This window comes from Camellia sinensis, chromosome 6 (genome assembly GCF_055761805.1).
Source record: "Camellia sinensis isolate YWXY chromosome 6, ASM5576180v1, whole genome shotgun sequence".
Classification (NCBI taxonomy): domain Eukaryota; kingdom Viridiplantae; phylum Streptophyta; class Magnoliopsida; order Ericales; family Theaceae; genus Camellia; species Camellia sinensis.
The window spans coordinates 101,582,666-101,609,355 of record NC_138966.1 but is presented as its reverse complement, the minus strand read 5'-3'; the positions used below and the strand labels follow the sequence as shown (position 1 = coordinate 101,609,355).

Sequence of the window (26,690 nt, the reverse complement as noted above, 5' to 3'; positions counted from 1 at the left end):
AAAACTGGCAAGTTATCTGTACCCGGCTGGAGGTTCCTTTATGTAACTGACAAGTTATCCGTACCCAGTTCGGAGGTTCCTTTATGGAACTGACAAGTTATCCGTACCCAGTCCGGAGGTTCCTTAATGGAACTGGCAAATTATCTGTACCCAGTTGGAGGTTCCTTTATGGAACTGAAAAGTTATCCGTACTCAGTCCGGAGGTTCCTTAATGCAACTAGCAAGTTATCTGTACCCCGCTGGAGATTCCTTTATGGAACTGACAAGTTATCCGTACCCAGTCCGAAGGTTCCTTTATGGAATTGGCAAGTTATCTGTACCTGGCCGGAGGTTCCTATATGGAACTGACAAGTATAACCCTTAATGTTTTGTATGTGATCTGTTGGCACTAACAGATGCACTATGTAAGATTAAGCATGAACTTTGATATATATATATATATATATATATGCGTGGAATGAGAATATGAACGTAAACTTTGGTTTCAAAAATGGTTATGGAACATCATTTATTTACCCCTTTACTCTGTTATTATTCACTGGGCCTCTGCTCACTAGTTATTTATTACGTATGTAGGTGAGCAGACTCGTGATCAGGCTTAAGATGATGGCTGAAGCATTTTTGTATTGTCGGCCACCTTTTACGCCTCACAAGGAGGTTCCAGATCAAGTCAAGTCTTGTGGCTGTGTTATTATGGATGTATAAAACTATTCCTTTTGCTCCATGGACAAGTTTTTCTTTTATATGTACATGAAGTGACGTGTAAATACTGTATCTTTTGACGTCACTTGTATGTCTATAAAAGTTTAAGATTATCAGTCCCATTTATGTCTGCACAACTCGATGGACTATGTATGTTTCTTTTTATGTATTTACTTCTGCAGCCCCTAACTATAAGGCTAATTGTTAAGAGGCCTTCGGTAATCCAATGATTACTGGCCGGTTACGACGCTAAACCTATAGGGACAGGTTAGGGTCGTGACAACAATTAACATTTCATTAACATAAAGCAAAAGAATAGTAAATTTGTCATCTGAAATTTTTTTCACAAATACACATGGTTTGAAGTGGTTTTAGAGAAACCATTATTCATCATGAAATAGTCAATTTTTTGTGCCATTGTTACAGCACTTGCTTGAGGCCATATAAACTTTTCTTCAATTTACAAACAAATTTCTGTTTCTTTTTCCCTCTCTTTACAAAACCCTCTAGTTGCTCCATGTAAATTTCTTCTTCAAGGTCACCATGAAGTAATGCGATCTTCATATCAAGTTGCTCAACTTCAAGATTCATACTTATGGCCATCTCAAGCACAATCCGAATAGAAAATATCTTCACAACCAGTAAGAAAATTTCATCAAAGTCAACACCTTTCTTTTGCCCTAAACCTTTCACAACAAGGCATGCCTTGTATCTTAGATTCTTGCCATCATTCTTCAATTTAAAGACCTATTTATTTTTCAGAATTTTCCTCCTTTTAGGCAACTTCACCAAATCATAAGTGTAATAACCTCGAACTGTGATTAGCTACTAAACCATGATTAAGAATGCCTAATGAATAATTAAGAAGAAAATCTAAGATAATTGCTTGTGTTTTGTGTTAATTGTGCTTTTACTTGTTTATAGTAAGAATATCTGTTTGGAATTCTATTTCGGTACACTAATTAAAGGCATTATCTGCATCTGAACATGAAATTTACTATGCGTATGTATTATTTGGAATTTTTAGAATTTTATGGTAGCTTTAATTGAAATTTGATTTAAATCGAAATAATTAGAATAAAATAATTAGAATTAATCAAAATTGAATGGATTAATTATTCCTAAGCAAGCTTAATTAGCCTAAGCTAATCACACCCATATAAGGCCTTAATCATGTTTGAGCTCATATTATTTAACCCTTGGCTGAGATTTTAGAGAGAAAGTGAGGGAGAATCAACTCTAGAGAGAGAGGGAGAAGAGAATTGTAGGGAACTTGTGGGAGACTTGAAGATTTGAGATAAGATACACTTAAATTCACATTCTAGGTATGGAAACCACACTTAATTCTTGTAGATAATCCATGTACGAGTTGAATTCACCAAGCTTTGGGACCATTTGCTTGAATTTAGAAAGTATAAGCTAGGATCATCTTGATTATGGAGGAATTGAGCATAATTGTGTACATGCATGCATGAATCATCATCTTGAGTTTGAATTTCATGAAATTTTTTACCTGCATGAAGCTAAACTTGACATTTTTGAAGGTATTCTATAGTTCTAACACTTCTCATCTCATGCATGGGAGTCTTGAAAAGAAAAGAGTACGATTCATATCTTGTATGGTTTCAATGATTTAAGCTTGATTTTGGGAATTTGGTCCATGATTTTGAGCAATTGGTTTCAAATTGAGAATGTTTTCATGTTACACAATGTTTTCCATGTTTTTGTACCAACTTGCAAGCATTGAGCCTTTGGAATCATATTTGGAGCTTCAAACATAAATCTGGAAAATCCAAAATTTGACCGGTTCGCTGAAGCGTAGCAAGTTGTGCTCGAGCGTAAAAATTAAGCTCCCAGAAGTTCTACAGACAATTAAATGGTAGCTGCAAAACTTGCGCTCGAGCGAACCCTGTTTTGCATTATTTATGGCTTGAGCAACAAAAAGTTGGCTCAAGCCTAAAAATCAAGTAACCAATAATTTTGCAGAGTTTTGTAACGACCAAAGTTGCGCTCGAGCGAAAACCTTGTTTTCAGCAAATTTAACTAAGTGTTTCAAATTACATCTTGGCATTCTCACTGCATCTTAAGCATTCCTAAGCCTTAATTACAACATAATAATGAGGATAAAGATTAGAAACACACCAAGATAGAAATGAAATGAGTTAAGTGTTTTCTGACTATGTGTTTTATTATGTATCTGTTACATGTTTGTGTAGATCACGCGCTATAGTCCATTTGAACTGTCTGATCCATTGTTTTGCATTTGAAGCTAATCGTGAGTAATAACTCTGTAAAGTTATGTTTGACTTTAATTATTTTCTGATGATAGGAAATGTTCAGTTTTTTGAAATGTTATGTTTTGTATGAATCAATGATTGTCCAAGTTTCCAAAATGTATTCGTGACATTCTTAGCATCATGTGATATCTTGCGTCTCTTTATGGGTTATCAGGTCCCTTTATGGGTCATCGACAAGTAAATCTTTATGAACGTCATTGTGCATACAAGTCATCAGAACATCCCATATAATTATAGGTCATTAGATTTGTTAGCACTAATGGATGTACCACGTATGATGATATGTAAAATCTGAATATGAATATGATATGAATATGACTATGGATCTATTTCTGAATCTAAATTCTGATTTCTGAATTTGATATGAACACCATTCATTAAAACCCTTTACTCTGTTATTATTTATTAGGCTCTAGCTCACTGTATTATTTATGTATGTAGATAATCAGGTGCGTGACCAGGCTCAGTGATGATTGCCTGGAGGTCCATTCGGTCAGTCAACCACTGTGCCTCCCGAGGAGATTCCAATTTTGAAGTGGTCAAGTATTTTTGAGCAATGTTTAAGACCTTTTTGCATTTCTTTTGTTAAAGTCTGAACATGTCTGTTGCTTATCACCCAAGGATGATGTCATAATTATGTAAATAAAGTATTAAACTTTCTGTCCCATATATGTCTGTAGAGCTCTATGGATATTGTATGTTTGTATTTGCTTCCGCTAGCCCCTTAATTTGTTTAATTTTTTCAGAGGCCTTCGGTAATCTCAGGATTATTGGCCGATTACGGCACTAAACATAATTCTTTTCCTTTTTCATGCCTTTTTTCCAATCACATTTCTTTGTATGCTCAATTGCTTCTTGGTAGCTCTCAAGCTCCCATTGATCTGAAATCAACACAAATTCATTGGGAGGATATTTTTTCGAAGTTGTCGGTCCCTTGTAGATTTCCTCAACTCAAGTTGTGGTGGCAGTTCTTGAATTGGATGCTTTTCCTTAATTTTGGGCTCAACTTCATTTGCAGTAGTATCATCATCTACATCTTCAAGAGGGGGCTGCATATCTCTCTCATTTTCATCATCCACCAAAGACGAAGGAGATGGATCAATGTCAATGAGATCACTAATTTTTGGTTCCGGTTGATGACCTTTGCTAAAGTCTTTAATTGTTTGGTCTTCAAGAAACACACATCATAGCTTCGAATAACTTTCTTATCGACTAGATTCCATAATCTATAACCAAACTCATCACACCCATAGCCAAGAAAAATGCTTTGTCCTGACTTGCTATCAAGCTTGGACCTCTCATCCTTTGGAATGTGAACAAAGGCTGGGCAACCAAACACTCTCAAGTGCTCATAGACACATCTTTGCCAGTCCAAACTCTTTCAGGAACATCACTATTCAAAGGATATGAAGAAGATAAACTGATCACATCAACCGCTGTCCTCATTGCCTTACCCCAAAAGGATCTTGGCATTTTAGAATGTGAAAGCAAACACCTTATTCTTTCCACAATAGTGCGGTTCATCCTCTCAGCAACGCCATTTTGTTGAGGAGTCTTTTAACTGTCCTTTGATGCTGAATACCTTGGCTGCGACAATACTCATCAAATGGCCCAATGTATTTACCACCATTGTCCGTTCAGATGCACTTCAATTTTTGCCCCATTTCTCTTTCGACCATGGCCTGAAAATGCTTAAACATATCTAGAACTTGATCTTTAGTTTGTAGTGCAAAAGCTCAAATTTTTCTTGAATAGTCATCAATGAAAGTAACAAAATAAAGTGTACCACTAAGTGTTCTAACTTTTAAAGGATCACCAATATCCGAATGAATCAACTCCAAAATATTTTTTTTTCTAGAAGTAACATTTTTATAAAAAAAAAAACTTTATGTTGTTTACCCGCCAAGTAATGAACACAAGTTTTAAGATGCGTACCTTTCAAACTGGGTGGAAGCTCTTTCTTGAACAAAACTTGTAGCCGCTTTTCGCTCATGCACCTAAGCCACTTATGCCACAATTCGGTTCCTGAAATACATCGATATCTTTACAAATTTTTCCTTGCATCAAATAAAGTGTGCGAGTCTTTTTACATTTAGCCACCACCAAAAAACCTTTTGTGAGCTTCCATTTTCCATCACCAAATTTGTTATTGTAGCCTTCATCATCTAACTTCTCGATAGAGATCAAATTGAGGCGAATATCGGGAACATGCCTCACATCTTTAAGCAATAACTTACAACCCAAATTTGTTTCAACAATCTTGGACAAACCTTCATTATCCATTCGCACATAGCCTTAATCTCCTTTGGTGTAGGAAATAAAGAAATCAACCTGAGAAGTCGTATGAAAAGAAGCACCAGAATCAATCACCCAATTGCTCTCTTGGCCCACAAAATTGACACAATCATCTTCACAAACAACCATGAGATCACCATCATTAGTAATCACCGTTGTGTCTTCTTACTTCTTACCTACACTTTTGTCACTTTTCTCTTTGTTCTTGAGCTTTCGACATTCCTGCTTCATGTGCCATTTCTCATGACAATAATGGCACTGAATGTCTTTCTTTCAAAAAGAATCATCTCTTGATTAGTCACGGCTTTGATCACGACCATAAAGAGTCTTACTCTTCCCCCATTTTTTGCTTTAGCCTCTCACAACAAATATCTCCGAATGAAAAGAACCTGGTGATTTTCTTTTAGTTTTTTCATTCAATAAGCTACTAGTGACTTAGGCCAATGTGACAACTCCATTGGGCGCCGAATTACTAATCGTCACAACCAAAGTCTCCCAACTTTCAGGTAAGGGACTAAGTAGCATCAAAGCCTGCAACTCATCATCAAAAACAATTTTTATAGAAGCAAGTTGATTAACAATACTCTTTATTTCATTCAAATGTTCCGGAATGGGGTTGCCCTCTTTATATTTTAAATTAACCAACTTACGAAACAGAAAAGTTTTATTTGTGGTTGATTTTCTGTCATAAAAACCTTCTAATTTTTTTCATAAATCATATGTTGGAGTTCAGTAGTAACATAATGAAACACACTGTCATCAATCCATTACACCAACGGTTTTTCGATTAAGTCTCTTCCATTCATCATCTTTCATACCGTTGAGTTTGCCACTATCACACTCAATAGGTCTATACAAATTTTTACAAAATAATGGATCCTCCATTTTACTTTTCTAAGTTACCCAATTACTTCCATTGAAACTAGATATACGACCCACGTTCCCTTCCATTGATTTACATAAGTAAACAAACTCAAATAAACTGTAAGCTCTGTTACTAGTTGTTAGGATAAATAGATGATTTTTCACAAATAAATCAATCAATGGAAATAAAAATTAATGCGAAAAAATTAAATCAATAACGACACAATAATTTTTATGTGGCTCCCTCAATGTGAGATACGTCTATGAGATTGAAATCTGATTCCACTATCAACTAAGAGTTTTCAAATGATTACAAACGAGACACGAATGATCCCACAAATCACCCTTAAATGAATTCCAAATAATCACAAATAAAGGAGACGAAAGACCTCACCAAATAAATGAATGGCCTTGTTTGGCAAATGCTATTTTTTTACTTTTTGGGTTAAAATTCACAAAAAGACAAAATATGCTAAAATAACCAATAAGATAAAATGTCACATCAAATCTATAATCGTTTTATTTTTTTTCTCACAAACCTCACATCCAATTACAAAAAAATCCAACCATATTTCCAAACACAAATATTGTAGCATACTAAAATAGCTTACTAAAATAACAACTTCCCAAACACTCACAATCCCACAATATATAAAAATACATTATAACTAACACTAACCCAAATTAAAATTCTTTAATAAATCAATTGAATCTCATACTCTACTAAGGAGGTATACTGGGGGGTGTTTAACCAATGTGGAGTGTTTAACCAATGTCCAAATCAACGTCCAAATTTCCTAATTAGCATTGGAGAATCTATTGTTATGTTGCCCTTGATTTTCTTGGCATATTTATGCATTAGAGAAAGGGATGAAAACGATGAAAGTAAGGAAACTCTACTATCCCAAAAAAATGGCAAGAAAATTATCATGAATTCATGTGTATAGTTGAAATTTAATTAGTGTATTGCAAAGTTTATATATACAGAAGTGTTTAACCAACGTCCAAATCAACGTCCAAATTTCCTAATTAGCATTGGAGAATCTATTGTTGTGTTACCCTTGATTTTCTTGGCATATTTATGCATTAGAGAAAGGGACGAAAATGATGAAAGTAAGGAAACCCTACTATCCCAAAAAAATGGCAAGAAAATTATCATGAATTTATGTGTATAGTTGAAATTTAATTAGTGTAGTGTAGAGTTCATATATACAACAAATTTAGACCACCTATTAATATTTCTTAATAAAAATTAGAATAATTTTTTTTGAGTTTATAACATAGAAAATCAAAAGATCGGTAATCTTTGAGATTAGACCTTATAAGGAGCTGAGATCCCAGAAGTCACCTTTAATGGATGTTACATTACAGAGTCACTTAACCATGTAGAGGTAAGTCACAGACTCGCACACATATGAAAATTCAAACTTATATTCTTGACACTGAGTACGATTTACTTAAATTTAAAAAATTCGTCCTACGAACCATATGTGTCATCACCCGAGTGAGTAACTCCGAGAAGAATAAATCCTGAAACCTCATAACCGATGCCGCAAAATCTTATCAAAGTGTCACGTCCTCTTAGGTTATAACAAAGAAAATCATCTACTCCATTGCTATGTTTTCTTAAAATTCTAACATAGGCTATAGCTATGGTCAGGTTTGGCAACACTAATAGCTGCTTGGACTTGCATAGCATAGAAAAACAATGTTAGGTTTTCTTAAAATTCTAACATAGGCTATAGCTATGGTCAGGTTTGGCAACACTAATAGCTGTTTGGACCGGCATAGCATAGAAAAACAATGCATTGGTGGTGTTTTTGCTCCCAAGTCAAAAGGACAAAGATTTTCATGATCTTGTTTATGTTGTTGATCTTATCGTTTGCCAATATAATAATGCACCATAGGACCGCGTGGGCTGGGTTTTGTACTTCATTTACTTTTTGTCTCTATTTTAAAAAATAAATAAATAAATAAATTTGATGAACTATTTCGCTAATTACTGTGGGGGATTGGTGGCTCAATGATGAAGGCATTGACTTTCCATAGCAATGAATTAAGTTCGACTTGTGGAGGGTGCGAAATGCTAAATTTTCCAGTGGCTCTATTTTGAGACCTTGCGTTGTACATCAATCGAAACTTGACCCTCTTAGAGGATGGTTGATGAGCTTCAATGGTGCTCTAGTGGTGGATCATTTCTTATAGATTGAGTTAAATCAGGCCGACAACCGGTTATTCCGGGACCTGGACTCACGGATATCGTGATAACACCTCAGAGCGTCCTTTTTTTTATTGATTCAAAAAAAAATATATATATATATATATATATTTCACTAATTATTTTTAATTTTATATTCTTCCAAAAATAACTCTGTTTTGTAAAAAACAATAAAAATAAAAAAATATTTTCAAATTTTGAAACTGTTTCTACAAAAATGAAACAAAAAGTCTAAATGCCTAAAAAACACTATCAAAGGATTTTATCCAATTGTAATTGTGTGATGGAAATTAAATTAGTGTTGTGTGGTATGAGTCTATATATATAATAAATCTAGACCATTGATTGATAATTCTTAGTAAAAAATTTGAGTTTGTAGTATTACTAAAAATTAAAAATAATATGAAATGGTTGATGTTTTAATTTATTCTTAATATTGAATCATTTCTCGAGATTCACGTGTCTTAAAATTCTAGCATAATTTAATAGTTAAGATATATGAAAACAAATGAACTTGATTCTGATTTTGTTCTAAAGATTTTGCGATTCAATTTGATTCTTAAAATTTTAAAATCGAAAACACTGACGTATTTTTAATTCATCATAGAATTGGATCAAACCAATTAATCCGTGAACAACTGACCATAAGAAAAGTATCGGTTCTTCCTAAGAAAGCAGCAAATTATGGTTGTGGCAATGCATTGAAATATTTTATCCGTTGAAATGTATCTTTTATCAGTTTGTACTTTTCAAATCCTCTGAAGATCTTACAAGATATAAAAATGACAAGCCCATTTCTTATCTTTAATAGGATATGAATACTGAATATATTTTTACAAAGTATATTTAGAGAACCATTTTGAGATAAGTGGTTGATTTCTATGGCCCTTTGATTGGTCAACTTATACTTGAGATTCGAGAATCAAGAGAGCAACAATGCAACTTCATATGAGAACCAAATCCTTATCGATGCTTTTTTGGTCAAGTGATAAATTCTTATCAATGTTAGTCTCATATATCATATGGAATTATTAGGAAGAAGAATGAGATCCATTAATTCAATGCTTGTGGCATGCGATGAGACATTGACCCTTTGTGTGGTTCTTTGGGAAAACTTGGCCTTGGTTTGGTACTTCAATTTTTGAATGATTTTTAGTCTTACCAACTGGGGGTGTTCGGGTAGCCAAATATTAGTTTTTTTTTTTTTTATTTTTTGATTAAAATTAACAAAAAGACAAAATAGATTAAAATAGTTAATAAGATAAAATTATTTTCAAATATAAATATTTTAACCTACTAAAATAGCTAACTTTTCAAATGAGTAAGTGTTGAAGATTTTTGTCCTCTGTCCAACTCTCATATGTCCTCTTGTTTAAAATATTCTCTCTAAGATAGAGTCTGTTTATTAAACTCTAATTCTGTAATGGAGAGGAAGTTTGGAGATGGAAAAATAAAAAATGGTGAGATAAATAATTTAATTCCCTAAGGTTAGCGTCTTTGAGAGTTCATTTAAAATTAATTTTTTAAATAATTTTTTGATTTTTTATAAAAAGAGACGTATTAAAAAAAATAAATTAACTTTTTATATTAAATTTTAAACTAATTTAACTTGTTCCCAAAGGTAAAACAGAAGGGTCTTTGTTTTCCGTTCAAATAATTAGTTACTTGGTGGATGTGTTGATTTTCTCAATACCTTTCAAGTTAAAAAACCAAAAACAAAATTTTTCTATTATTTGGATTGTAGAAATTATCATTCTATGTATATATGGCAACATACCAAATGGCCAGATGCTAAAACTTTTAAAAATTCATTAATATATATATAATTAGGGAGCAACTTGTGTCCAGTCTGAGATTGGACTAGAGGTGCTGTTGGGCCCGTGGGGCCTATCATGGGTCCCGTTTTGATAATCCGAACCGTTCAATGTGTAGAACTCGTCGAATACTATATGTCTGTAAAAAATCACGTTGATCGAATATCGATAGCTATATGATCAAATCAGTTTTGTATTAAAAAAAAAATAGACGGTAAACAAATTAACGGTTGACAAAAAACTGTTTTGATCATATAGCTATCGATATCCGATCAACGTGATGTTTTACAAGCATATAGCACTCGATGAGTTCTACATATTAAATAGTTCAGATTATCAAAATGGGACCCGTGATGGGCCCCCACGGACCCAATAGCACCTTCTAGTGCGATCTTAGACTGGACACAAGCTGAACCCATATAATTATATACATAACTACTCGATATGTAATCTGCATTCTAAGTTGTTTACCAAATGATTATCGTGTTAAAACCGTAAAAATTCATTGTTATATACAGTTATATATGTGAAGACTTGATAGTTTGCATTTCACATTATATACCAAATGATCACATATTAAAACCATTGAAATACATAGTTGTAGGAGCCGGATAATTGGAATAATCAGAAGCGTACTATAGAAGACAGATGTTACACGGCTCTATCCTATACGATAAGGATGGCGAATATAATAGATAGGCCGAATAGATACCGAACTATAGAGCCGAGTAAATAAGAGGATAATGAGTGACAAGTGGGCTTGGCCAAGAGGCCCAGAAAACAAGTATAAATAAAGGAACAACAAACTAAGAAAGGTATGTGAGAATTGTTGTGCTTAACTTAGAATACAAGCATTCTTGAGTGTGGATTCTAACTTGTTCATCGGAGTGCTAATTCCGGCACCCCCGACCGGAGTGGTTATTCCTTTTCAGGTGACCAGAAGAGGATCACGAGCGTTCTCCAAGATCAGAAAAGTATTTTCAAACCACTTCCCCACAATAGTTATATACGTAACCTTTTTTTTTTTTTTTTTTTTTGAGCAAAGGTAATTGTGCCCAACAAAGCAAAAAAACTAAGAGACTCAAACCAAACAAGACGGAGCAGGAGGAGGGTTGGCCACCCAATCTAAGGGAAGCATATCATGAAGGCAAGCTTGAGCTACCCAATGAGCCGCTTTGTTCAAAGCTTTGGATCTCTACTAAAATGAGAACCTACCCTGGGTTGCCAAATGCTTGATGTCACTAAAAATTGCTCCATATTCCCATGAGGGAGCCGTTTTGAATACACACAGCTGGATCAGAGACTTGTTATCCCCTTCAATCAGCATATCCGAAAGGTTGAGATTATGCGCTAGAAGACAAGCCCACCGGCAAGCTAGAGCCTCCCATTAGAAGGGGAATGAGATACTAATCTTCTTTATGATACCATCCATCAGCTTGTCATTCCCATTGTTAGCATTGCCACAATCGTTGCTTAAGATGAACCATTTTTAATAGCCACATCACAATTTACTTTGTAGCTCCCAAGAATAAGAGCCCCCCTCTCTCTCCCATTGCATCTTAAATTCGCATGGGAAACTGAGAGTGTAGCACTACCCTAGGGGACAACACTTCCTCAAATTCTGCCATAGCCACTCTAGCTCGATAAAGCATCGATAAGGGCTCCACAGGGACATGATTAAAAATAAAGTTATTTCGCTCATTCCAAACAAGCCAACTAATCCAAGCAACCTTACTAAAAAAAGAATTGCAATCCTCATCATTCGCAAGCCGGACCATCGGTGACAACCCTGACCCATGTTTAGTGTTAATTCATGATTAAGCATGCTAAGTAAAAGATTAAGATGAAATCCCAAATTGATTATGTGAGTGTGTCGTTTAATTGCATTTCTATCTGTTTGATATAAAACGATCTGTTCACGTTTTAATTTCGAGTTGCGAATTAAAAGCCTTATGGCGACCGATTCAGAAATTGACTGGTGTTATATGCTAATTAGGAATTATAGAATTTTATGGTAAGTTTAATTGAAATTCGATTTAGAACAATTAAATTAGAATAAATAATGCTAATTAATGTAACCTAAGTTAATCACATGTTTGCCATTAAGTGGACTTCCTCAAGACCATTTCTTTTACACTTTATTCATGTTTGACACCACTCATTTTCCACCTTCTTGTGCAAAACGTGAGAGAGAGGGAGAATAGGAAGAAAACTGGATTCAACTAGGCAATTGTTTGAAACTTAGAAGAAATTGAAGAGGACTTGCAAAATTGAGCTACCACACTTGGAAATTCAAGACTTAAGGTAGGAATTCACCCTCTTAGTTATGAATTTAAGTTGTTTCATGCATGGTTCATGGAAAAATTGGAGACTAAAGTCAAGAAATAGCCTAAAGAGTAGATTTGAGAATCAATTCATGCATGTATGTCCATAGTATGGAATTTTGAAGTTGTTTTCATGAAATTCACACATGCATGTTCATATTATAGTTGTAATCTAAGAATTCATCATGTTTTTGGAAAGAATAGCTCATATGATCATGTGTTGGAAGTCATGAATTCAAATAAGTACATGCATGACATAATTACACCATGTTTTTCCATTTCAAGTTGATTTTGTGTACAATTAGCATGCTTTTGGGCCTTGATTTTGTGAAATGATCTTCAAAACATGTCGTGTTATGAGTTTCTTAGTGTTTTTCCAGGGAATTGGCCCAAAATGATGAATTTTGGCATGTTCAATCCATGGTTTGAGCTTTGGGAGCAAATCTGGAAAACCCAGAATTTGGCTTCCTCGCTCAAACGAGGGATTCCACGCTCGAGCGACCACCTTTGTTTTCAGTCTTTCGCTCGAGCGACGGAATGCTAGCTCAAGCGTAAATTGCAAGCTCTCAGGTTTTCGCGTGTGCAGAAGCACGCTCGAGCGAAGAACTGTGTCTCACGCTCGAGCGAGCATCGAGCGGAGATTTCCAGTAACCAGTACTTTTCACATTTTTGCAGATCGCTCGAACGAAGGAGTCTACGATCGAGCGACCAGGCGCATTCTGCATGTCCGCTCGAGCGAAGGAAGCCACGCTCGAGCGAGACCCCTGTTTTCAGCAAGTTTTGAAAAATGTTTTAAGAATATTTTTGCATCTTTATTCCATCCTAGGCATTCCTAGGCCATGTTTAAGGCATCATAATGAGGATAATGATTTAGAATCGCACCAAAGCAAACAAGGGGCTAAGTTATTAATCCCGAGTGTGTAATTTAGTATGCGTTTGTTCTGTAACTGTGTAGATTTGGCACCCAAGGACGCTGATTAGCCTGCTTATAGCCTAGTAATCTGTGAGTAACACTATCGTAAAGATATGTTCAATCGTATTTATTTTCTAATTGATAAATCATATTGCTTTCTGAAATGATACTTTTTATCGATTGAATGATGACCTTATTTTCAACTGTATTCGTGGCATCCATAGCATATTGCTATTGTTATTGATATTGTTATCGTTATTGTTATAGAGATCTCTGTCAGTTCCAAATCTTAGAACTATTGTTATTGTATGATGGCCATCAATTGATTGTTCGGTCTTTTACGACCTAGTGTATTGTTGCTATTGGATATATCACGTATGACCTAAGTGAACATGATAGATCGAATTGATCGAATTGATTGATTGATTGATTGATTGACAAATAATATTGATTGACAACATTCTAATGTTAATTGACTATTTTCAAAAGTAAAGGACATCATTCTTAACCTCTTTACACATTTGTTATTCACTGGGCTTTAGCTCACAATTGTGTATATATATATATATATATATGTAGGTGGCCAAGCACCGGACCAGAGCTAACGACGCCGACTTAAGCTCCCGTTTTGTCAAGCCAGCCATTGTGCCTTATATCGAGGTTCCGAACCTACACAAGTCAAGGCTGTTTTGGGGTGTTCCGGATTCACCCTTTTTATCCCTGTTAATGTAAAGACTGTTTAAGACTTTGGTTGTACAGTTATGCTAAGGGGATTAGGTCCCTAACCTGTATGCTACCTTGTACATGTATTTTTGGTATATGTCTATAGCTATGTGCATGGAAGTTTCTTTTTCCCATTCAGGTTTTCGCAACTCATTGGACATCTTTTTATTATCGATTGGCTTTCGCCAGCCCTGTTACTGTATTATCGACATTACTGTTAAGCAGGCCTTTAGTAATCACGGATTACTGGCCTATTACGATACTAAACCTTTAGGGGTGAGTTTGGGTCGTGACACCATCACCTCGTAAAACCATTGTAACACAAATGGAATTGCTCCCCAGTCAACTCTATAGTTAAATGCACTTCCAAACTAGACTGGGTGAACTTATTCACAACCAAATAAGATGTGTTCCACTAATTCCGATACTTGATGACAGATTTGACAAGTTGGCGAGGAAGCTTTAGACACAATCCCATCCGTACACATCCTCCACCAGAAGTGACGAATCTTTAGAGGAACCTTCAGCACCCATATTTGCTTCCAAAACTTGTTCAAGGCCTGAAATGATGAAAATGGAGTTCGACTTGCACAACCTGAACTTTCAGACATTGCCACATGATAACCAGATTTTACTGAATAATGCCCTTTCGGTTCAAAATGCCAGACCAGTGAGTCATCTTTAGGGGCTAGAGAGATGGGAATAGATCTGATTGCTTGAACTTCAGGCTCAGACACAAGATTTCCCAAAGAATTCAACCTTGAACTTTTACTTGTCTCATCAATGAAATCCTCTACTTTCTCCACCTTAGTCCTTATTGGTTTGAAACAGAGAATTTTGAAGTTTGGAAAACCAAGAACCCATCGATCCTCCCAAAACAAAGTTCAGGATCCACTATTAATTTGCCACCTCAAACCTTCCTATAAAATTTGACGCCCTTGAAGAATGTTGGCCCAACCCCACGAACTCCTCGGACCTTTTGTTGCTTGCATGAAATCTGTGTTAGAAAAATAAATCCCTTTCAAAATTTGAGTACAATACGAATGAGCATATTTCACCAATCTCCAACCTTGACAAGCTAAGAATGCCATGTTAAAAGCTTTAAAATCCCAAAATCCTAGCCCTCCTTGGAATTTAGAAAGAGCCAATTGACCTCATGATACCCAATGAATACCCTTGCCTTCTGGGTCACCACCCCACTAGAAATTGCAAATGTAAGGGTTCAATTTATCGCAAAACTTTTTTGGGGAAAGAAAAACATGTCATTGCATAGGAGGGAATAGATTGCATAACTGCTTTAATTAAGATTTCTCTCCCAACTTGTGACAATAATTTCTGCTTCCACCCTTGAAGCTTGGAAAGGACTTCCTCGATGATAAACTCATATGCTTCTGCTTTTGACCGTCCCCAGAAAGAAGGCAATCCCAAATACTTCGCATTAGGCGAAATGATCTTTAAGCGAAAAGAGCATATATAGAATTATTGACAGAAGAGGCAACATTTGGTGAAAACAGAACACTGGATTTTTCAAAATTTACCACCTGACCTGAAGCCTCACAAAACACCTTCAAGATTTCCAAAATTTTCTAGCATTCCTTATCCTCAACTTTCAAGAATAGTAGCAGGTCGTCCGCAAAAAACAAATGCGACAAAGAATATAATAATGCCTTGTGATCTTAAAACCCAAAAACTCAGTGTTTCAAAGATTCGAGTAATAAGTTTGGACAACACATCCGCAACAATGATGAACAGGTATGGTGAAAGAGGGTCTCCCTGACGGAGACCCCGTGAAGGAATGAAAAAAGCTTTTTTTTAACCATTAGCAAATATAGAGAAGCTAATTGTTGAGACGCATTCCACGACCCAATTAACCCATTTAGGATCAAAGCCCAATTTCCTCAAAACCTTAGCCAAGAAATCTCATTCAATTCTATCATAAGCCTTATTAAATCAAGCTTTATAGCCATTTGGCCAACTATCCCCCCCCCCTTTTTTTTCTATTTCTTTCTTTTTGAGTTTTAGCGTATGGAAAGCTTCATGGGCTACTAGAACATTATCCTGAATCAACCTCCTAGATACAAAGGCTGATTGATTTGGAGATATTAGAAACTTCAATATACCTTTGAGCCGATTAGCAAGGATTTTGTAATAATCTTTAGAATGAAGTTACATAAACAATCGGTCGAAATTGCGACAAAATAACAGGGTTGCTGAGTTTAGGGATCAAGACCAAGTTGGTTTGATTTAATTCTCTGAGCTTGTAACCACCATTAAAGAAACTACGCACCACTCCACAAACATTCTCCCCTACATTAGCCCAATAAGATTGATAGAAAAACCCAAGGAAATCGTCTGGCCCAGGGGCTTTAAAGGACCCTAATTGAAAATCTGTCGATTTAATCTTCTCATTACAAACCGGTCGAGTCGAATCACGGTTCATAGCCACGAAAACGAGAGAATCCACAACTAATAGAGTTTCAGAACTGTCTTTGATTCCAGTACTAGAAAACATATTCGAGAAGTAGCCCAACAAATGTTGATTAATTTCAAAATCTGAGTTTAACCAAACCTCATCTTCAGAATTTGGTTCCTTTGACGTCGTTGGATCAAAGTAGCATGGAAAAAACTGGAATTTCTATCTCCAAAATTAAGCCAACAAACGCAGGATCGTTAGTGAAGAAACATCTTTGCCCTAGATAAAGCAAGCTCAAGCTCATGTTTTAAATGGTCTTGCAGCTGCAAATTATCATCAGATACAGGTTGTGCCTGAAGGGTTGCTAATTTCGATTTTAGCAAAGCAATTTGAATTTTGTTGTTGCCAAAATGTTCCTTGCTCCACACTTTAAGACCCTCTCTATATGCTCTGAGCTTTATTGCCAATTTAAACATATGAGGCCCCTCAAATTGACCTCCTCATCTATGCTGAATAACTTCCACACAATCTAGGCTAGTGGACCACATGGTCTCAAATTTGAAAAGCCTAGGAACTCCTTTTAGTTCGAGATCACAATTTAGAATCAATGGACCATGGTTAGACCTAACCAGAAGCTCGTGAAAAACCTGGGCATAAAGGTATAAAGTTCTCCAATTTGCTGTTGCAACTACTCGGTCAAGCCGTTTGCGAATGTTGAGACTTCCTCGTTGATTATTTGACCAAGTAAAATGGGGGCCATTGAACTCCAAGTCTATAAGAGCACAGTTCGAAAGAAGCTCAAGAAAAGATTGGATTTGACTCCTTCTACAAGTTGCCCCACCTTCTTTTTCTCTACAAGCCCCAATTTCATTGAAATCCCCTATACACATCTCAGGATAATGGCTTTCAGAAATTAATCTTCGAAACATGACCCATAAATTTTTCCAAACAGACATTTGAGATGGAGCATGGATAAAATTCGCAACCCAACTGGTGGGATTATTCGCCAAGGAGATCAACGCTCTAATTATAAATTTTGATTTAAACCGAATGTCCATAACTATATCATCTGTCCACTACAAGGCCATGCTTGCCAAAGCACCCACTAATTCAACATAGCAAGAGTGGGAAAACCGTAGACGCCTTCTAATTCTATTCAAACTCGTTGACTTATTCTTTGTTTCAATCAAAAATACTACTTTAGAACGATGGATTGCTACCAACCCTCGAAGGATCTGAACTGTCAGGAGTTGTCCCAACCCCTGATAGTTGTAGTTGATAATCAACATGAGTGTCGTGGCTATTTAAGGCTAGTCACCAAAGCCTATTCATCCAAATCAGAACTAACAGTAGGGATCGAACTGGGTACCTAAGAACAATCATCAAGATTAGAAGGAGAGGAGCCATCTTGAGAGCAAGATGGGGACCACTCTTTTAGTAAATTTCATATTCTCATATTCTCTCGTACATGACCTTGATATGCTAAATTTTAAATTTCATATTGTAGGAGAAAAAAAATTCTAAAATTATTACTATCTTACAAGTGTATATATCTCATGAAGATTATGGATTCACTAATGACAATCATAAAGACTGTAAATAAACAATAAAAAATATTTAGGTAGTGTGTTTGGTAACGTTTACGTTTTCAGTTTATATTTACAAAAATTTTATAAACTGGTTTTTGTTTATTTTTTGTTTATTTTTAGAAAAACATAAACTACAAACGAGTTTGGTAATTGACAAAATCCTTAAAAAATTTTAAAAATATAAAAAAGAGTGAGAAATGGCAAGTGGCGGCAAAAGACGATGGTGGAAAGTGGTGACGGTGGGTGATGGGTAGCTGGTGGTGGTGGGTGGTGGCGAGTGGATGGTGGTGGGGGGTGGGTAGGTGACGGTGGTGGGTGGTGGGTGGTAGCGAGTGGGTGGTGGTGGTGGTAGGTGGTGGGTGGTGGTGGCAGGTGAGTGGCGGATGGCGGGTGGTGGCGAGTAGGTGGCGGGTGGTGGTGGTGGGTGGGTGGGTGACGGTGGTGGGTGGTAGCGAGTGGGCGGTGGTGGTGGCGGGTGATGGGTGGTGGTGGTAGATGGGTGGCGGATGGCGGGTAGGTGGCGGGTGGTGGTGGTAGCGGGTGGGTGGGTGACGATAACGGGTGGTAGGTGATAGTGAGTGGGTTGTGGTGGTGGTGGTGGGTGGTGGATGGTGGTGACAAGTGGATGGCGGGTGAGTGGTGGTGGTGGTGGTGGTGGTAGTGGTGGTGGGTGGTAGTGGTGGTGGTGGTGGGTGGTCATGGCAGGTGGTGGATGGTGGTGGCAGGTGGGTGGTGAATGGTGGTGGCAAGTAGGTGGCGGGTGGTGGGTGGTGGTGGTAGTGGTAGTGGTGGCGGCAAGGGGTGGGTGGTGGTGGCGAGTGGGTGGCAGGTGGGTAGTGGGTGGTGGTGGGCGGTGGGTGGTGGGTGGTGGTGGCAGGTGAGTGGTGAGTGGTGAGTGGTGGTGGCAGGTGGTGGTGGGGGGTAGGTGGTGGGTGGTGGTGGTGGCGGCGGAAGACGGTGGTAGAAAATAGTGGCGGGTGGTGGCTAGTGTTGAGTGGTAAAAAAAAAAAAACTCAAAATTCAAAACGGAAACACATTTTTTGTGTTTTCATTTTTTGGCCAAATTTATAAACTGAGTCCACTGATTTATAAATCAAAAATTTTACCAAACAAGTTTTTATTTGAGTTTTTTTAATTTTTGTAAATATAAACAGAAAACTAAAAACGTAAGTGTTGCCAAACGATACCGTAGCATTTGGTAACGCTTACGTTTTTTGTTTATATTTACAAAAATTTTATAAATTGGTTTTTGTTTATTTTTAGAAAAATATAAACTACAAACGTGTTTGGTTTAAACAAAATGTTTGAAAATTTTTTAAAACATAAACTAAAAAATATGTTTATTCAGACCTAAAATATTTATATTTATTTTTTATTATTTATGACAATGGGATCATACACATTATAATTGGAAAAAAAAATTAATTGAAAAAAAAGTTATTTGAAAAAAAAATTAATTGAAAAATAAAATATTTGAAAAGAAAAATGTGTTAGTCAATTTTTTAAATTTCTGTTTAAAATTTAACATAAACTCATTTTTTGAGTTTACGTTTTTTTTTTCAAATCTATAAACTGAGACAACCATTTATAAACCAAATAAATTATTAAACAAGTTTTTATGACAGTTTTTTAAATTCTTGTAAATATAAACTGAAAACGAAATTGTTACCAAACAGGCACTTATAATTTTTATATATTTTAATATACTTTTTTTTGTATACTTTTTAATATTTTTAAAAGATAGTAAGAACAAAAAGTTATTAATTGGTCTTGGAACACTTTCTCGTGATGTCCCACATGTGTTCTAATTGGTGAACAAAATAGGACTAACAATTTTATGTTAAATAATTAGAGATTATAGTATTGTTTGGGAAGGTCTAAAGTGATTATTTTAGCTACAAAAGACAAAATATGCTATTTTAGTCACAAAAAACAAAACACCACATCTAATTCATAATCATTACAATCTTCTCTCACAAAAAAAATTAAAAAAAACCAAAAAATCAAAAAATTCTTCCCAAATTAAATTTTTTAGCCTAAATTAAAATAGTTAAAAAAATCAAAAAATTAAAAAAATAACCTACTTTCCAGCCAAAGGCATATGAGAGAATATAAAAATTTATAATTGGTCAGAAATATAACTACATAATACTTCTAAGCCAATTAATAATTTTTCGGAAAGAGCATGCTTGAAATTGGAACAAGCACGTGGAAGTTCACTATTCCAATGTTGCAAATACAAATCACATTTCAAACTTTTCCTTGTCACAAGTCAGAATGGGGTCTCATCAAATCATAGTCTCATAGTGCAAGTGTTTATCAAATTAGATCGTGGTTTACTTTTATAGTACCAAATGGTGAATTTTTCAAAACTGTTCACCTAAAGAATTATTTTCCATCATCGTCAACTTGGCTTTGATATATGAAAATTTTATGTGGGAACAAAAATAAAAGCCACGTCTTGTTTTAATGTTTTTTTTAAGTTATATTAAAAAATTTACCTTTTCAATTCGTATTGTGTGCACGAATTTAAAAAAAAAAAATTCAAACAAAAATTGAAAAAATCCAAAATAAACTTAAAAAATTAATTATTATTCTTTATTTATTTTTATCTTCTCTATACTTTTATATAATTTTTAAAATTTTTTAGTTTGTCTCCTTGAATAAGATTTAAAAGTCTAATTTTTTTTAAATTTTTTTTTTATTAAACTCAAAAATAAGTCAACAAAAAAATTATCAAAGAAAAATTCCAAACACTCACTGAAATGACCCTATACGTATATATATATATATATATATACATATTGAATTATACTATACTATACACCCATAATTATTATTTTGATTTTACTCATAAGTTATCATTGTATAATTCAAATTCATTTAATGAGTGGATCTCATGGTACACAATAAAATTTTTGCTACACTTATATTTTTTGGATTAACTTTTTCAGTACTTTTTTACATCTTCAGTGAATTAAAAATAATAATAAAATAAAAAAATTTAGAATTTTAAGTTCTACTGAGGGTTCGTTTGGGATATGGGTTGACTTTTTGACTATTTTAACTTGGGGTTAAAAAGCCTCGTTTGTGATAAATTTTTTAACTTTTTTGACTTTTGTGAGATAAAATATGAAACGATTATGGTTTGGATATGACATTTTATTTTATTAAGCTAAAAAACTTATTTTATCTTTTTATAACTATTTTAGCTAAAAAGGCCCATTTTATGCCAAATGAAGGCTCAACTAGACCAACTAGAAAAGTAATAATTTTTTTTTATATTTTTTTTTAAGTCTTTAGTAGACGAAAGAAGTAAAGAATAATTAACTTTTAAAACTTTTTTTAGCCCTTTTTTTTTTTTTTTTTTTGAATTTTGTAGTTAACTTTTAGATTCGCTTACATTAAACGGATGGAAAAAAGTAAAATTTTGTTATACAAATTTGAAAAAAAATAATAAAGATAAAAAATTTAAAAGAAATAAATAAAATTTTTAATTAAATACCGACGAGTGAATATGTTTCTTGATAAAAATTATGAGTCATTAGAATTTTCAATACTTTAATCATTATTTTTAGCTCGTAGCGTGAAAGTGCTTCATTTGCATTTGGACTGATCCAAGTAAGGATGTTCAAAAAATATGTTCACTTAAAGTATACTCATTTCAGATTAATTTTGTTTCAGTAATATTATGAACCTATATTTAACTATTTAAAAATTATTTAGAATTAAATCCTATAATTCAGATTTATTTTATATATAGACTCCACTCCACACTACATTACATAAATTTAATCTTTACTGCCCAATCGCAGCCCAAAAAAATCTGGGTGATTAAAAGTTTGGGACTCCACACTCTTTCATTGTGTTTGACTAACTCTAGTAGCCTCCTTCCACTCCCACAGCGACCACTATATCCATTCACCTTCATTCGTCGGCACCGCATCTAACAACTCATCAAACAAATTTCTTTATCTTTTATTTTCATTTTTTTGTGTGCATACCAAGTTTTTTGTTTTAATTTAAAAAAAAAAAAAAAGGATAAAAGACTTGTAATGTTTTTTTTTTTTTTTTGATCAACAAAAAAGGAAAGCTTTATTGATAAAAAAAAACATACAATGTATGATAAAATACATCAATAAAGAAGAGAGTGCAAAAAACATCATAGTAAAACATCAAGATCCCAATCAGGTTGGCGTCAAAATGCACACTAAATCATCTGCGAGCACAAGTTTCAAGCTCAAAGTCGGTGAGTAACCAACATAAAAAACTTAATAGCGTTGTCAAATGACACTTAAAAAACCAAGAGTTATGAGTTTTTTTTCTAGATACCATCCTAATTGGAGCCTAGGCAACTAAAGCAAATTCTAAAGAGACTTAGGACAATAATAATCAATAACAAGTGAAATGAATATGTTATGTTCCCATAACTTTACAAGATGTATGAATGTTCTTCCAATAATTTTCTTTAAATAACACTTGAAGAAATTCCAAAAGATGAACTATTAAAATAATTCCTATAAGAATAGGTTAAACTATAATGTTAAACAAATCCTATCCTAAGTAGCCATCTACTTTTTGTTCCTTAATTTCACCAATAATTCTTGAGGTTGGAAGGTCTTTTTCGTCTCATAGGTAGAGATGGCAATGGATAACCTACCCTATGGGTATCTATGGAGACCCAACCCAAATATATGGGTTTTCCCCTCTTTTTCTTATCCATTGGGTAGGGTAGGTGATATTCTTTAAATATCCACAGGGGATGGGTTGGGGATGGGTTGGGGATGGGTACCCACTAATTTCCCCATATGTTTTTTTTTTTTTTTTTTTTAAGATTCACAACTAAAACTAAATATACATTTAATCTTTTTTTTTTATTTATTTATTTATTTTTTCAGGTTCACAACCAATTTTTTTTTTTTTTTTTTTTTTTTTTTTTTTTTAAAGATCCACAACCAAAGCTAAATATACCTCCAATCTTTTTTTATTTTATTTTTAAGGTTCACAACCATCTTTTTTTTTAATTTTTAAGATTCACAACAAAACCTAAATATACATGTATTTTTTTTCCTTTTTTTAATTTTTTTTAAGGTTCACAACCATTTTTTTTTTTTTAAGATTCACAACCAAAGCTAAATATATATTTAATTTTTTTTTCTTTTTTAAATTTTTTTTTTTAAGGTTCACAACCATTTTTTTTTTTTTTTTAGATTCACAACCAAAGCTATACATTCAATCGTATTTTATTTTATTTGGCTCAACAATAAAATCAAATACACATTAATTAATATTGTCACATTATTCTTGTCAAATTTTATGCATATCTAGAATTTTTTAAATTTATTTAAAAAAAATTAAGGACATTGTCTAGTGTAGGTTTCGGTTTGCTTTTCTATGTTATTTTATTTTGTTGTGTATTGTAATTTTCAGAATGGTTTGCTTGTTCTGAAATTTCAATTAACGACTATGAATCTATTTATTTTATGTTATCACACAATTTATACAACATATATATATATATATATGAATGTATTTGAAAATAAGAAAATTGTAGAGAATCAAAACAAGCATGAGTTGTGATTGGTTAGAAATGATGGGTACATGATTTATTTGCTAGAAAAACAGAAAGGGGATAAAAAGTCATACTAAATAATTTTTTTTAAATTAAAAGAATTTTTCTTAGTTATGAACAGATTTAACTGAAATCAGCTTGTTTCCCAATGTTATGCTTCATTTATTTAGATAGAAAATATTTTTTAATGAAAAATATTTTTTATAAAAAAAATTCAAAATATATTTTTTTATATTTGGTGGTGGTGGTGATGGAACGAAGGTGAAAGTAGAAATTGTTACATAGTGGTGGGGTGATGGCGGCAGTGATGATGGTAGTGGCTATGGAGATGGTAGTGTGACAGTGAAAGTGAGAATAGTGGTGATGGTGTTGTGAAATTAGTAAAAATTTAATTGAAAAAACATTTTTTGTTTTTTAAAAGTAACAAACAACAAAATTCGTGGAGGACTAAAAGAAGAAGATGGAGGATGGATTGGGTGTGGTAATGCATAGATATCTTAAAATGAGTGGTTCAGATTTGTTAAGGTATAATTAGATTTTGGATAAATTAAAATGAATTGTTCAAATTTGCTAAGAGAAAGATGGTTTAATGTCTAAATTGTCCGTGGCTAACAATTCCTTGTTTATGCCCTGATGCAATTTAATATGAGTCTTATAACACTTTCTTCAAACAAACTTTTTGATTTTCTCAAAATTATATATTTGATTATTATAAAACAAACTTTTTAATTAATTAATTAATGTGTATTTGATTTTGTTGTTGAACCAAATAAAATAAAATAAGATTGAATGTATATTTAGCTTTTGTTGTGAATCTTAAAAAAATAAAAAAAAATTAAAAAATAAGTTGTTAACATTAAATATATTAAAAAAGAAAGAAAAAAGATTGAAGGTATATTTAGCTAAAACCTTTATAAAAAAAAGACAAAAGAAAAACAAGAAGGTTGTTAACATTAAATATATTAAAAAAGAAAGAAAAAAGATTGAAGGTATATTTAACTTTTGTTGTGAACCTTAAATAAAAAAAAAAAAAATGTTAACATTAAATATATTAAAAAAGAAAGAAAAAAGATTGAAGATATATTTAACTTTTGTTGTGAACCTTAAAAAAATAAATAAATAAATAATAAATAAATAAAGAAATAAATAAAAATTTTTAACATTAAATATATTAAAAAAGAAAGAAAAAAGATTGAAGGTATATTTAACTTTTGTTGTGAACCTTAAAAAAAATAAATAAAAAATAAAAAAAATAAAAAAAAATTGTTAACATTAAATATATTTAAAAAGAAAGAAAAAAGATTGAAGGTATATTTAGTTTTTGTTGTGAACCTTTAAAAAAAAAAAAAAAAAAAAAAGTGGTTGTTAACATTAAATATAAAAAATAAAAATGGGGATTAAAGTGGATTGGGGAAAATCCATACCCATTAAAAAATGGGGAGGGTGGTACCCATGGGGAATGGGGAATGAGGAATGGGGAAAATTTATTATAGGGGAATGGGGATGGGGAATTAATATCCACCCCATTGCCCCTCATTGCCATTCCTACTCATAGGCTTACGAGTAATGAGTCTATCTGCAAATCACCACAGGTTTCTTTATGCAAAACGATCATTTGTTTTTAGGACCGATTTATGCTAATCACCATAGGTATCTATCTGGAATTATTGTCCTTTTTCCGAAAATAGAAAAAAGTTGATGAAATTATTGCTAATTGGACCACAAGAGTGCACTACATGTACGCACCCACTTAAGGCCTAGACAAGGAGTTTAGACAAAAAAAAAAAAAAATTATTACATATGTTTAGATATTATGTAATATTGTTTATGTGATACTTTTAATAATTGAGAAATTACACCACATATAAGAGACTTAGCATGTCACACTCATAAAATTTTTTGTTCTGTTATTAGTTTGAAGCGCGCGTAAACAATGTTACATAGTGCATTTAGGCTAGTGAACAATCACCCACTACAAACACAACAAACATTTCACTTTTGAGATATCTCTGCAAGTACAAACTAAGGTATTGAGTTTGATTTATTAAAAATTCATTTGAGAACGATTCATTATGTACATAAGTTGAAAAATCTTCTACTTTGATTTGATAAATTTATATGAACTAAATTAATTTGAATAGATTTAAACAAGTTGGACTTGATTAAAGTTCATTTGAGATAGATTTAAAAGATGAAAAATCAAAGTTGAATATATTTCGAAACTCCTTAATTTTTCAAATCAAGTTACAAAAATCTAACTACTTAATTCAACTTAGCTCAATTACATTTTTATTTACAAGTTTTTATGTTTTGCTCTATTGATCAATTAATTATTCAATTCCAAAAGTGACATTGCTCCAAATAAATATACGATCAAACATTTATGTATGTTTCTTCACTATGTACACAAAAGTTTCATACAAATTTATGGTTTCATATATGTAAGGCAATAATGTCACGAATCGTGAAATTTTTTCACAAAAATTATTTTGAAGTCTTTTTCGATGGACCAGCTAGTCATTTTTAAGCTTTTTTGGTTGTTTGACAACAATTTCAATGATTATATTTTAATAATATACTTTGTTATCTCTAATATTTTAATAAAAATATATATATTTTTAATATATAATGGAATAAAAATCTAGAAAAAAGAGAGAAAGGATATTCAATATTGTGAAGGTGGGGCCAAAAGAAGAGTGAGTGGTAGGGGATGGTGGGCACAGAGCAAGTGGGTAGAGCACTTTGGAGGGTATGATAAAGTGTGGAGTTATTTAATTTGATGATATTAGAATATTATTCGGTATTATTTATTATTTGATATTTGTTAATTTAATTTAACAAAAAAATATTAAAGTCTTATTATTTTATTCAATAAATATCAAATTGAGATGCCACGATTTTATTTGTAAGTAAAAAAATAATTTCTCTAAAGTGAGATCTCACAAGGCAAAACGGATTGTGATCAT

General features: G+C 33.3%; 1 protein-coding gene across 1 annotated transcript; it reads right to left on the bottom strand.

Annotated features, from left to right (window-relative positions):
- Positions 1-17,063: 17,063 nt before the first annotated feature.
- On the bottom strand, positions 17,064-17,621 carry LOC145793449 (uncharacterized). Its single transcript, XM_082876277.1, has one exon. The coding sequence runs from the start codon at positions 17,619-17,621 to the stop codon at positions 17,064-17,066; it is 558 nt and encodes a 185-aa protein (XP_082732403.1).
- Positions 17,622-26,690: the final 9,069 nt, after the last annotated feature.